General features: G+C 47.2%; 1 protein-coding gene across 1 annotated transcript in view; it reads right to left on the reverse strand.

Moving 5' to 3' along the window:
- The window catches only part of DAB2IP (DAB2 interacting protein), a 122,806-nt gene that overhangs the window by 77,609 nt on the left and 30,390 nt on the right, over window positions 1-14,807 (reverse strand). The window contains 1 exon segment of the mRNA XM_079324492.1: window positions 12,464-12,582. Within this exon segment, the coding sequence (XP_079180618.1) occupies window positions 12,464-12,582 (119 nt within the window).

Below are 14,807 nucleotides of genomic sequence, written 5' to 3' on the forward strand. Positions count from 1 at the left end.
GAAAGCACAGTGTGGGCTCCACCTTTCCGAGCACAGGGAGAGTGGGAGATCAAAAATTCCCCAAACTCTGAGCAAACCCACCCACCTTCCCCAGAAAAGTGAAAATCAGATATATGGTTGCTAAATTAAGGAGCAGGAACTCCTTTTGCAGGGAACACATCCAACACAGGCTCTGAGTCCATCCCACATAGCAGTCCTGGTTTGTTTGCCTGGCTGTGCTGTTGTGTAAGCCATAATTATGCAATCTCACAGTTTAGCACTGAGGACATTCCCAGCTTGTTCCAGCTCAGCAGCAGCAGCTCATGGCTATAAATGAAAAAGCCAGACTTTTTCCACAAATTTATTGGCATGGAATAATGTGACCTCTTGTAGCACAGAAAAGGGCAGTGCAAAGATGAGCTCTGGGAAAAGGAGCCACTGCTGGCCAAAATTACCAGCACTGGACTTTGCAAAATGAAGCCAGCCATGGCAGGGAGATGTGGAACCTTTAAACTGGATCGTGAGGTTTCCATAAAATTGGATGCCCTGACACAGCAAATGGGAGATCTGTGACCTCAGGAGCAGCACAACAAACAGCTACACACAGACACTGCACTGAGAAAAACATTCCCAGTGCACTTCCTAATGGAAATGGCACATAAAATCCCTGGACAAAACATCCCATCCTCAGTCATCATCACAGACTGCTGCATTTCATGACTTTTTTGCAATTAGGTCAATACTCACCCAAGTAATTCTTCAACAAAAAAACGAAGACTTCTCAGTAGATTTTTCAGGTGAGACAAAATGAGTCTGATTTTGAAGATTCACAAATAGTTGTAGGTAATGGTCAGATGCCAGGAGCAGCTGTAATTACTGTTTCAAACTATTCCATCTCCAGAGGCATCCAATGGGTTTTGAAGATCTCTTTGTGTTAATTCAATTTCAGAGGTGAGCAGAGTTAGGAGTCAGTTCCCCAATGGATTGTACTGACACCCAAGTGTTGTTCTTTAGGTACCAAACACCAGGAGCACAAATCAAATTGAATCCTGTGCTCTTTATGCACTGACATTTATAGAAAGCAAAACGTGTCAGAGGAAGGGAAGTGTCCACAAAACCACTCAAGGCTGAGTGATGCTTTCTCAGCTTATCAGTGACAGGGGTGGTGGTTTCAGTACATCTCACAGCAGGAAATCAAAGTGCCAAGATGCAGGTGAGCAGCACAGCCTGCTCTGGGATCTCTGCTCCAGCCTGGCACTGACTGCAGCACCCTCCATGCCACAGGCTCCTTTGGAGCCAGGGAGGGCAATGGGCTGGGAGAAATCAGGGCTGTGCAATTAGCACAGAATCCCAGACTGCTGTGGGTTGGGAAGGATCTCAAAGATCATCCAGTGCCACCCCTGCCATGGGCAGGGACACCTTCCACTGCCCCAAGGAGCTCCAAGCCCCATCCAGCCTTGCCTTGGGCACTTCAGGGGTTCAGGGGCAGCCTGTGCCAGGGCCTCCCCACCCTCAAAGGGAAGGATTCCCTCCCAAAATCCATCTAACCCTGTGCTCTGTCAATTTGAAGCCATTCCCCTTGTTCTATCACCACACACCCTTGTAAAAACCCCTCTCTTAAATGTTTAAGGGAACTTGATATTTCCAAAACCTTCAGACTCACCATCGGACTGGTGGAATTATTTAGGTCAAGTCATGCTTTGCATGTTAATTTTAAAAAATAATCAAATCTAACGTGAGTTTCAAAATGCCAATGCCAGGACAGCCAGCCCAGGAAATTATTGATGAGCTTTCAGACAGGACTGAAGCAATTAAGTCACTTTTGGTTGCCTGAAAGCAACTTGGTGACCTGAGTCCAGCTGTGAGGCAGGGAGAGGAGATCCCGGAGCTGTCCTTCAGGGCCACACTCACACACAGGATGTTTTTTTTCCCCATTTCTGGAAGTTGTTATTGGAAAATGTCACTATTCATTGCTGATGTTCCCAGGATGCAGCAACTCTCATTACACCTAAGCCTTCCTAGCACAAAGTGGCCACAGATAACCTGGGTGGATTTGCTGCAGCTGCTGTTCCAGAGGCTGCACTCCCACTCCATGGGGGGATTCCCATCATTATTGGCTCTGTTATTTTATATCTCATTCCTCTGTGCAATGCTGACTCCAGATCCCTTCATTTGAACAAAGGAATGTGTTCCTCTGACATGAGAAGGGATGAGGAGTCTCAGGGATGGAAAGGGATGCTGGAGGAAAGGCAGCAGGCCATGGTGGGGCTGGGTGAGGGTTTGGGAGCCCTGGAGCCTCTGTCCCTGCTGCTCAGACACCCAGAACAGACCTGCCACTGCTTTCAAGGAAAACAGGTGTAGAAAAGATGTTTCTTCCAACAACATAATACTGTACATGAGCAAGCATACTGAGTAGGGAATGGCTCAAAGTGATAAAACCATGGAAAACAATTTAACAGGAGTGTCTGGAGCTGGAAAAGACAAGGAGACACAACAGGACATTATCAGCAAATAATGCATGGTAAAGTCAGGAATGAATTGCCTGTTTCTATTTACTGTCTTCCCTAAAATGTCCAAGGAATAGAAAATGAAGATTAAAGATAAGGAACTTCAATAAATTAAAAACTGTCAGTGCTATAAATTATGTATCAGACAGTGTCTGTAGAACTCATTGACACAAGATGTAATTGAGACCAAAAACTTCACACCACTCAAACAGCACAGTTGTTATAGGATGATGAAACTTTTTTACTGATCAGAGAAGAGAACAAAGGTCCCAAGTCAGGGAAGAGCAGGGAGCTGGTCCTGGCTCCTTGGCCACCCCTTGGCTGTGCTGGAGTCCCTCTGCTCCTGTAGCTGAGGTGTGTGGAGGCTCTGCTGGTGTGTGAGAGGTTGGACTGTGATTAATAAAGTGAGGGAGAGCCTCAACATGAGTGACTTTATCTAACGAGGGTGAGACACCCTGTACAGAGAGAGAGCTTCAGATATAAAGGCATCAAGGCAAACTTCTCTCAAGTGTGTGTCAGAGCAGGTACAAGAGGGCCATGATAATGAAAAAAAAAGACAAATAATTCTTTGCCCTTTTCTTGCAGGCTTCACTCAAGGACTGGAATTGCTCTATGAATACATAACAGAGCTGCCAACAGACTTGGGAGGCTGCAGGGTTATACAGAGACATAAGCCACGCTTAAGAGATGAGAGTTAGAAAAGAATCCTGTGCTGCAGTCAGCTGATGATTTTTCCTATCTTATATCTTCTGTTAGAACATGTTTAAACAGAATCAAAATTATTGCCTGCTCTGTAGGGCTCAAATGCCCGTGCAAATGAAGCTGGGAGTAACTAGTTAGAGGAAGAGGGATTGAGGAGATTAATGTGAGCTACACTCACTTCCCTAGATGGCTCAGAGAGCTTACAACAGAATTGGGATGCTGGAAAGCAATTAAAAGAACTAACTTAAATAAATCTCTAGTGCTGAAGGTTTGCCAGCATATACCTCTAAATTCTCCTCTGATGCAACCAGGCCTTTTCCTCCAGGGATGTTCTAACAACCTCTCAGACATCATGATAATTATTGCAAAGTGTGACCCAGACTGTGGTTACTGGTATAATCAAAAAAACCCTTGAGGTTTCAGAATTAGACACAGTCTCCCTGGTGGAGCAGAGTTCCCAACTCCTGGTGAGTGTTAGGACCAAATTTCCAATGACACTGTCAGGAGTGGGGCAGCCCTGGTGGGCTGGGGGTGACACTGGGGCTGCTCACCCTGATGGGATTTCCTTCTCCCAGAGGAGATTCCTGGCAAGGAGCACACTCCAGGAGTGGCAAGGGGAGATGAGAGATAAGGGCTCACAGAGTCACAGAATATCCTGAGCTGGAAGGGACCCACAAGGACCATCCAATCCAACCCTGACCCTGCACAGGCACCCCAAAAACCCCCTGTGTGTGAGAGCATTGTCCAAACTCTCCTGGAGCTCTGGCAGCCTCGGGGCTGGGACATTCCCTGGGGGAGCCTGTTCAGTGCCCCACCACCCTCTGGGGGAAAGAACTTTTTCCTGAAATCCAGCCTAAATCTTCCCTGGCAGAGCCAGGATGCCATTCCCTCAGGACAGAGACACAACATCCAAATGCTGTTACTGTGAGTGGAGGATATGGCTGGTGAAGTCCAGGCACTGCTGCTCTCTCACACCATTTTCCAAGCAGAACATGTTTCCCTGATATTTCAACTTCTCAAAGTGAGTGTTTGATCCCTTGGGGAAGCTTAAGGACTGCAGTGGATTTGCTGGTTTCTGGTGCACAGGGAACTTCCACTGCTGGGATGTAAATCCTTGCTTGGTGCTAACACGCAATCTCCAGTTTAAGCAAACAGGGAGAGGGAAGAAATGAAATACTAATTGCAATCCAAATTACTCCATCTTCCATCCACCCCCTGCCAAGGCTGCTCCCTAGTCCATAAAGTCTGAGTGATAATCAGTGAATAATTAATTTGGGGGAGCTGGAGAGGTTCCTGCAGAGCCTCTGCGGATGCAATTATCCCGCTCAGGGACGGAGCCTGGGGGTGCCCTGCACTGTCCCTGTGTCACTCACTAATCACACCTTGTGTGACAAACCCTGGGCTCACCCCACTGCACCTTCCCTGGGGCACTGGGAAAGGCAGGAGCTGCCATAGGGGAATCAGGGACATGGCAGGGACTGAACTGTTCACATGCTGGTGGCACTTGGCCTTGCTGGGTGCCCAGGGGGATGATGCTCAGGCAGAGGACAAACACCAGACTCCAAGATGAGCAGCAGCAGCCCCTTCATTCCAATCCTCAGAGCCAGGCATTGGTAAAAACTCTGCTCTCAACAAAAGAATTTAACATAGAAATGTTAAATTATAATGTCACCCCTCTCTCTCTCTCTCTGTGGATTTCCATCATCTAAAGTGCTACTATATAGCAACAAACACATGGAACAAATCTCCCCACACCGCCAGGACAGCAAAGTATTAATAATTCAATGTACACAGAGCTGAGTTATGTAAATCTTTTGGGATCTGTCACAGTCCTGCTCTGCACAGGGATTCCTATGGAGCAGAGCTGGGGCTGGGATGGGGATGTGGGAAATCCCCCCTGGACTGGGAGGGGCAGGGTACAGGACCAGTTAATCCCAGAGCAAAGGGCACAGCCTGATAGAACAGCTCTGGCTTTCTAATTGTTTCTGCATTTCCATGCTTTGTAAGGAGGGAATGCCACCCTCCTCACATTATCAGTCACACACAAGGCACGCCACAGCCCTTTCTCTTATAATTACTTATATAACACACGTGGATTAAAGCTAAATTCATATTTCTGGCTTTAATTCAAATCACTTCAGTATTTTTAAACAAATTACATTTTAATTCCAACTAAAATGCATTGGTTTAATTCAATTAAATTTTTTTTTTTTGCTTTTTTTTTTCATCACACCAGAGCTGAACTGTGTGGAAGGGAACCTAAGTGAGACACTCTGCAGTTGTACTGAAGATTTGAATTGTAAACACTGCCAGCCAGATAAGCATCACAATATCACAATCATAAGATATCCACAGGTGAACAAACTATTTGAAATCTCACTAATGACCATTTTCAGAGGTTCTATATCCTAAGGTTTTATTAAAAAATACAGTAAGGAGGAAGCATATTTTTTCCTCAATCTGTTTTTTCCTTCCCTTTGAGCTGATGGATGAACTTGACAGAGCTATTTGGTATTCACAAGTCCTGAACATCATTCCAGGCGATGCTCTGTACAAGACAGTGAGCACCAGCTCCAGCTGCTGCCTCCAGCTACAATCAGTGGATTTCAGGGCCTGAGCACTGCAATAAGAGCTGGGATAACAAGGAACACATGAACAAAGGCTTGGAACACTTCCCCACCTCACTTCCACACTCACTTGCAACTCTTTATCCCTCACACAGATTTTCCAATTGAGGTTTTGCAAGGTTTCAATAAAGAACAGAGTGGAAGTTTGGCTTGAGAAGTTTTTTAAAAAATGTTCCTTCCTTTCTTGAGAGAAAACCATTTATTGCTAAAACTAATTGCCACTAGAAATGACAGAGTAGAGGACAGCAAAGTGTGAGCCAACATGCAATGGATCTCTCCTAGGAGATGGGAAATTCCATGGGAGATGGAAATTGGAAATGCAAACTGGGCATCCCTCCCCCAGCCCACACAGCACGAGGGGCAGAAACTGAGAGTGCAGCTACATCCCATAAAAACAGCTGCACATGCCACAAACAGCCTGCTCTGCCACCTTCCTACAGAAGCTGGTTCCACCAAACAGAAAATCACCCCTTAAATACTCATTTTCCATTGAATCCCTTGCTGCCCCGTGTGATGGAGGCAGGGGGCTGGGCAGAGCAGAGCTGCTCCTCCCAGTGTACAGTGATGGTTCCATCAGGAGCAGTTTCCACTGCATGCAGAATCCCACAATCCCAGACTGGTTGGGATCATCTCATTCCACCCCCTTCCACAGCCCAGGTTGCTCAGTGCTGTGGGAGGTGTCCCTGCCCACAGCAGGAGGATGTGTAAGCCTGGGATAGAAGCATCTCAGTATCTATTGTAAACTGATGGTAATTAGAAAAGCAGAGAAGAGTCTAGAAGGAACAGAAAGCATTCTCTGGTAGAAAAGCTGCAGCGATGGCATTTTCTTTCTCTTTTTTTCCTTTGAGGTTATTGACATGAAGAGTAATGCTAATGTAATTGCACTGAAATTCATGCACATGAAAACCTCACCAGGGTAAAGTCAGAATAAATGGTGTGTTTGGAAACAAAATGTTGATGCAATGGAGTAGCAGGAAGTGTCTTTGACCTGGGGAGTACCACGACACCACGGGCCAAGCGCAGAGGAACTGTCACACGAGCAGAGCTCCCTGCTGGCCCCCCTGAGCTGTGCACTGCTGCACCACCACATCCCAGCTGCAGGCAGTGGCCACAGCAGTCAGGAATGTGCACTCAGGCTGGGAGAGCAGCAAGTGAAAGGGAACCCCTGCACCCACCAATCAGCCTGATGCCAACGCTGCCTCGCCATCGCTCACGCACTGACCGTCTGCAGCTGGATTGCTCTGATTGCAAACGTCAGAAAGATAGAGCAGAAAATTAACTTCTCCTTATTTAGGAGGTTTGCAGAAATGTGGCTTCACGCTACACTAATTCAGTGCCCTGGGTATGAAAACTCCCCATTACGACGTCTCGTCAAATTAGAGCCGACGATCCAACGATGTCGTCTCGCTCCTCACACAACGCTCTATTTTGTAATTAAGCAGGACAGGGAAACAATGGCCTTGCGTATAGAGAAAAGGTCAGGGATGCAAAACATATTTTTGCAAGCTAATTGTAAGATGCATGAAGCCAATTATCCCAGCAGTGCTGCATATGCCGGAGCAGGAAGGATTTTCTAATTCTGCTCTGTGACTCCGAGCCGAGTGAACGCACTGGCTGCACCCGTGGGCACAGGGCTGTCAGCAACCAGCCAGTGCACAGCTGGGGAAAGATGGGAAAATTCTGCCATGATTCTAGGATTCTGTGAACATCATTCCAGCCTCTTAGCCCCTCCCCTGATGTTTGTTATGGCTTGAAGAATTACCAGGAGCTAATACAGCCTTTACTGAAAGCTTTTAGGCATGACCCCCTATTTAATTAGAAAGTGGTTTGGATGTGTAGGATAAAGGAAAGTGTTTCTGTGTCCTTTTAGAATGGGGAATGCATTTACCTCTGGCAGCTTCTGATACAGGTTGACAGGTACCTGCAAAAGTCAAATTAACAGAAGGAATAGTTGGGACCTTGCTGCTGCCTTGGGAGAAGCTGAAAGGCTCCACATTGCTTTCAATCTATCTCTGTTCCTCTTGGAGTTATTAAATTATGATTCTTTCAATGCCTTCCAGAAAAGTCCTTCCAAAATGCCCTCTTTCCATTAACAACATTCTCCTCTTTAAAATATCTAAACTTCCTGATACCAAGAGAAGAAGATGAGGAACATCACAGTTTACAGAGAGAAATTGTAATTTCTTCCTGCATCTCTCCTTCAAAGCAGCTCTCTCTGATTTTACCTCAGCCTTTTAGCACAGCCACTAATTAGAAATCAGTAATTAACTTTCTGGTTCAAGAAATATTTTGCAAAGGAACCCCATTAAAAGGCTGATTTGCTTAACCCAGGACAAAGCAGCCTTGGCATAAATGCAGGTACTGCATGAGGCTGGTCTGAATTCTGAGACTCTCCTTGAATCTTGATTTTCCTGATGTGGGGGGCAGTGGGGACAGGCACCACCCCAGCATGAATGACATGGAGTGTCACATGAGGGACTGCTGGATGCTCCTGGCAGTGCAAGATGTTTGATTCTGCATTTCAGCCACTGCTGGGGCTGGATGGTTCCCCTACACAGACTGCACAGTGTTTGCTCAATATCTTCATTGCAATCACAGCCAGAGCCTGGCTGGCTGCAGTGCAGTGTCACTGCCACCTTTCCAGGGTCCCCTGGATGAAGGGTTTCCTACTCAGCCACCTTCCCTGGATCATTCCTTTCAGGCAGGAGCCAGAGGAGGAAGCAGCTCTCAGCACTTGTTCACACAGATCTGGAAGCCCTCTGTGGTTCTGGGGTCTGCCAGTGTCCTGCAGGATGAATCATTCCTCTTTCCAATTCCTGAGGAAACAGAGCAACTTCTTCATCCTTCACCATGCAGCACTCACCAGATTCTCCTCAAATGTAACCAATTTCATCATGCCTGAAAATATTTGGTGCATCAGGTCTGTTGGGAATAAACAAATTAAATCTCTGAGAACTCCCAAACTAAGTTTGCTGCAGGAGCACAAATGTTCATCAGTTCCTGGTGCACCAAAATAAGATTTGTACACATGGAAAGCTCCTACAACAGACAGCATGGGCACTATAGTAGGAATTAAATGTGCTGCAGCACATGACTTGTACAATTCCTCTTCCCTCTGGGGGTTAGAAGCAAGAATTTTGGATGGGCTAAAGACAAAAAGGAGTTTAAAGAGGAAGTCTCAGCAGTGCAAGTTGCTGCTGTTATTAATGTAGGGCTGTACCCCTTCCAAGGCTGAGGCTCATTTAACAATCAACCATATGCTCAGGCTTTTGTAGTGCCAATAAAAGCTTAAATAGAATGTTATCTCCTGGAATTATAAAAAAAAAAAAATAAAAACAAAAACCTTGCAAAATAATCACAAATGTTGATAATCCAGAATTCTGTAGCATTAAATGGATTCTAGGTGCACTGAGGAAAGGTGTCTCCAGCAATGATCAGTTCAGGAATTCCATCAGAACACAGAGTACCCATTTTTCACCAAATCAATACAATCTGAAGGCATTTGTCCACACAGTGAAACCCTCTCAGTGCTGGTGTAAAATCACCTTTGCCACTACAAGAAAACCACCAACAATACATCCCCACCAATAATTAACAACTGCAGCAGAACAACCTTCTCCCTTTCTCTGGCTCTACTCCCTGTGCTCCATGTCCAACACAGAAATTTTCTCCATCACAAATTTTGTAGGAGAAATGTGGGTCCAATTAGGAGAAATCCATCTGCCAAATGTTTGATTTGTGGCTGATTCCAGAGGCCACGACAAAGCCAAGCATTCAGTGCTGCATGATAAAAACTTGGTGAGCTGCTGTAATCAATCAGGAGACACTGTTAGCAAAAAGCCACTTCTTGGAACCCTTTTTAGCTCTAACAAGCAATATGACCAGCCAGCAAATTGAAAGGAACACTCATTCCACAATCCCCCTTTAGGTCTTATTTTTACATACTCTGATTGTACCACATTAATGCACCTCTCATACATAAGGTGAGTTACACTTGCTCTGATTTTGCTTCTTATACTATCAATAATCATATTATTGTTACTGTAACAGGAAAAAAGCAGTATGCACAAGACTGGCAAAATTTGGCCAAATCCATCCATGTGAATCCCACAGTAATTTAGTGAAATATATTTGTTTACATTCTTTGCCCCACACACAAGCCACATCCATGACATTATCTGTCTGAACAGGCATGTGCACAGCTCATGTATTTCATATATTCATCTGCAGGATAAACAGGACATGCAAGGAAGGGGAAAATAAAGGAATGAGAGGCAGGAACAGTCCCAATTTAGATACAAAGAAACCAAGTAACAGAAGCATTTACCATCTACTGTAGCTCAATATTTCCACCCGGATTGTTTTGACTGCATTTACTGCACTATTCATTTTTGCTGTGGCATTCCCACAAAAATTGGCCCACGCTCCAGAACAGAACACTGCTCTAATGGTGACTTCCACCAGCAGAGGAGTGGTTCCTGAACAATCAGCTGCAATACAAGATGGAGTCAAGAATCAAATATTTAAGAAGTGAATATCCCAATACCAAATACACCTCTGAAACAGTTCTTGGATTACAAGCAGGACAAACACAGCAGCAAATGCACGAGAATGATCTGAAAGACCTGAGCTCGTTCATACACATTGTGCAGATCCAGTGGGATGGGAATGTTCAGAAAGACAGAATTATCCTCTGTGACCAAAGCCTCGCTGTGTGACTGAGGGGCCCAGCTGCTGCTTTGCTTTCACCTCTCTGAGAGCAGCAGTCCCTAAGGCCAAGCTCTCCTGCAGAGGACTCCTGCTCACCTGACAGATCTGACACTGTGATGGCAGGAGGGATGGAGAGCCTGCTGTCAAAAGCCTCTGAGCCTCAGTGTCCTGCAGCTCAGGGATGTCTGTGTATCACAGGGGAAGTGCATTTTTCAGAGATGCCTGTCTAACAGAAGGTCTAATCTCAGGTATCACAAAGGTATCGTTCATTTTCAGTTTCTCATGCTCATTTAAGCAAATCCTTGCTTATTCAAGGCTGCCAGGTGCCACCTCTCCTCTAAGCCACCCTTTAAGCTCTACCCTGCAAATGCACCCCAGGATTCCCCGAGTCTCTCTGGAGGAGTTGCAGCAATCTGGGTCTCGGGAAGCCCAGCCAGCTCCCGTGTGCTGGGAGGGCAGGGAAATTACAAGGCTTAATTTGGGAAAATATCTGGCTGCAGGGCTGCACAGAACAGTTAGTTCCCAAGTCACAGAACAAAACCAAACCCATGCAGGTAGAAGGGGAAGCTTGCCTAATCTGCCTGTTCTTTGAGCACAGCAGCAGCAGCAGCAGAGGCTCCCGGCCACCCCGCTCCGCTCGCCTCCCTCTGGAACACAGTGCCCTACTTCGAGCGTTTGGGAAAACTGCAGCACAGGAATCAAATCAACTCTGGCTGCCCAGAGAGTAATCCCTGAAATTAGACTCGGCACTAACAACACAATCACTTCCCTTGCAGAATCGGGAAGGAAAAAGCTTAGGAGGCTGCAATAAGTCAGGAAAGGAAAAATCCATATTGAAAATTGTTGTTAGTGAGCTTCAAAAGCTCATGGTCCCTCCAATGAATAAGTACAGCTAAAACAAAATAAGTTGTCATTGCTTTTCAAAGTGAAGCATTTACTCAATGGGTTCTCAAGTACCATGCTGGTGTATTAAACTGCCTCTGCTCCGAACTGCTTACATCAGGGTATGTCCAGCCCGGCAGAATTGTCAGACACAGACTTTTCCTGGACCTTCAATATTTCTGTCACTCCCCAAAATTGTTTGTGTAAGGTTGTAAGATCTTCCTTTTGGAAGCAAACCACAGGTTTGTGGTTGGTAAAGGAATCTGTCTTCCCCAGCCATGACCTTGATCTGCATGTGAATTTGCACATGAATTTAGCTCGAACGGTGCCTGTCTGATGCTCACGCTAACATAAATCTACACGGACATAAATACACACAAATCCACTAAAGAGCTGCTCTACTTTCTAACTAGAAGAATCTTAGAGATCTCATTTCTCCTTTATTTTACTCGCAATTTGCTCCAACACCGGCTCTCCCACGTGAAACGCTTTATCAGACCCATCTGCACATTGCCTGCAACGCATCCCTCCCGGACCGAGCTCCTGCCATGGCTCAGGCAGAGGCAGCAGCTCCGGCCGCCGAGGCTCCGTCTCCATCTCTGTGCAATGACGGCAGACACGGATGCGTGTGAGAGGCATTTGGGGAGATTATGGGTGTCATTGTTCCACGGTATTGTTCCCACCGTGTGTAACCCAGCTGTGATCGGTGCAGCCCGGTGCGGGAGCATCCCTCCCCTCCCTCCCTCACCTGCATCAGTCGGCTCTGGCTGCAGCATCCCTGTGCTATTTATACGCTGGTGCATCAATTTAGGATTTTTTGGGGAAGAGAAAGCAGAGCAGTCAGGCTTCTCTGCACCTGGATTTTCACCTGAAAAGGGAGGGCTTGCACCGTATCCTCAGCAACAAATTAAAACTACCCCTCTTGCAATTAACCAAGTCTACTTCTATCAGAGATGCAGCCATTGCTTTGAATAAGATAAGCAAGATCTTAACAAGAGCTGGAAAAATCAATATCCTCCTTGTCTCTCCCACACCCTCCGCGAAGCGTCCCCTTACCTTTCATGGTCCACACTCCTGAAGCCAGGTAAAATGTGCCGGAAGCTGCTGTTCCTGTCGAGCTTCGGTTGGCTCTTTGTCCTTTTGATGGAGCCTTTAAGCCGGCGGCTGAGGAAGCCCTGCGGGGTGAGACAGGAGCAGTGAGCGAGGCGGCGGAGGGGAGCGGGAGCGGAGCCGCCCGTGCAGGCGGGCACGGCGTCCTGGGCAGCGCCCGGCGTCAGCCAACATCTGCCGGGCCGGGCTGCGCCGCGCCAGACTCCCCGAAGCCTCGGTTGCCCTGGCAACCATCAGATCCCATAAAAATCCCGTCTGAAAGGCAGGACTGGCACATCGCAGCTCCTGACGGGAGCAGGGGCTGGCCGCGGGTCCGGCCGCCCCAGCCCAGCACCACCCACGCCGAGCCGAGCTGAGCCGAGCCGAGCCGAGCTGAGCTGAGCTGAGCTGAGCCGAGCTGAGCTGAGCTGAGCTGAGCTGAGCCGAGCCGAGCCGAACTGAGCCGAGCCGAGCCGAGCTGAGCTGAGCCGAGCTGAGCTGAGCTGAGCCAAGCCGAGCCGAACTGAGCCGAGCCGAGCCGAGCCGAGCTGAGCTGAGCCGAGCTGAGCTGAGCTGAGCCAAGCCGAGCCGGGCACACAGGCACAGCTCCGTTACCTGCTCGGAACCCCCCGGGGTCGCAGCCATGGCCGGCAGAGCCCGGCTCAGCTTGTCCCGCTTACATGGATGGAGCTCCATAAAGCTCGTCCTAACACCGCCCGTGGGCTCGGGGTGCAGGCACCACCTTAGGCAAGAGTCAGATCCCGGCTCGTTCCCTCTCCTCAGCCGAGCCTCCTCCCAAACGAGCACAAGTCCCGGCTCCCGGAGAGCGCCACAGCAGAGCCAGCACCAAACGTTTTAACAGCAAAGCTTCTAATGTGTTATTTGCTTATTGTTAGGAGTTAATGTTCTACATAATCTGAACATTACATTTAATCTCTCCGCTAAATAAGGCAATAAAAGTATAACACTACTGTAGTGGCCGGCACCTACAGCGTGTGAGAACGGTGTGAGAGGGTCAGGCACTTCGGCCAGAGAAAGTGGGGAAGGGGGGTCATTTTAAAGAGAAACCAGGATTTTGGGGTGCAGCCTGAAGTTGTGTTCCTTCTATGGACCATCACACCACAGAAACAGATCAGCTCCACATAAACAACTCAGCAAACCCCCAGAACCTGAGGTTCTGCACACGCTGCTTCCCTTCCCCAGTCCCAGGAAAGGGGATCAAGCACAGATCCTGACGTGTGAGAATACCCACGGATTAAGCACAGATCCTGATGTGTATGAGGAATACCCACAGATCCAGCACAGATCCTGATGTGTATGAGGAATACCCACAGATCCAGCACAGATCCTGACGTGTCAGAATACCCACGGATTAAGCACAGATCCTGATGTGTGAGAATACCCACGGATTAAGCACAGATCCTGATGTGTATGAGGAATACCCACAGATCCAGCACAGATCCTGACGTGTGAGAATACCCACGGATTAAGCACAGATCCTGATGTGTATGAGGAATACCCACAGATCCAGCACAGATCCTGATGTGTGTGAGAAAACCAACAGATCAAGCACAGGTCTGACATGTGAGGAAGGAAGGTGACAGTACCAGAGCAGCATCCCAGCCATGCCCACAGTGCACCCTCTGCTCCAGGCAGGAGCCTCAGGAGTTTCTCCACTCACCATACAGGAATGGATCCTTGGCAGCTCACTTTTATAAATGAATACCTTTAATATGTCTTGCAGGGAGATAATCACAGTCTAACTTCTATGGAGCCTGTCATTTGTTCATGCCATTTAAACACTCCTTCCCCACCTCGGATATTCATGGCTCACATTATGTCTTTCTCAAGCTGCAAAATCTCCCTGGGCACTCTGCGTGGCTCTTGTTATGGAAGTGACTTTCCTGTTCGTAAGTGCACCAAGAATTTCAAACATCTAGATAACCAAAGGTGTTTCACATTTATTAAGTGCCACTTTACTTACAAACGAGGTATGTAACATGCATTTGTGTGGACTGAATATTTCTCCTGGAGTTATTTGCATGACTGAAATAGCAGGAGGTATAAAACACAGGCCATCACATTGTACTCTCTGTCATACTGCACAAAGCCAACTGTGAGATAACAAAGGCCTTTTCAAAAGGGTTCTGTCCCTGAGAAATACCTTTAGAGAATTTTATAGTATAGAGAAACATGGCTGTGAAAAGCAAATTTGAGGATTTGCATTATCTAGAGCGTTATTGAGATATTTCCCTTGGTACTCAGACCTCAGCCAGTCTCCTACTCACCCTATCAGTGTGTTATCAGCCCC

This window comes from Erithacus rubecula, assembly GCF_903797595.1.
Source record: "Erithacus rubecula genome assembly, chromosome: 21".
Taxonomy (NCBI): Eukaryota; Metazoa; Chordata; class Aves; order Passeriformes; family Muscicapidae; genus Erithacus; species Erithacus rubecula.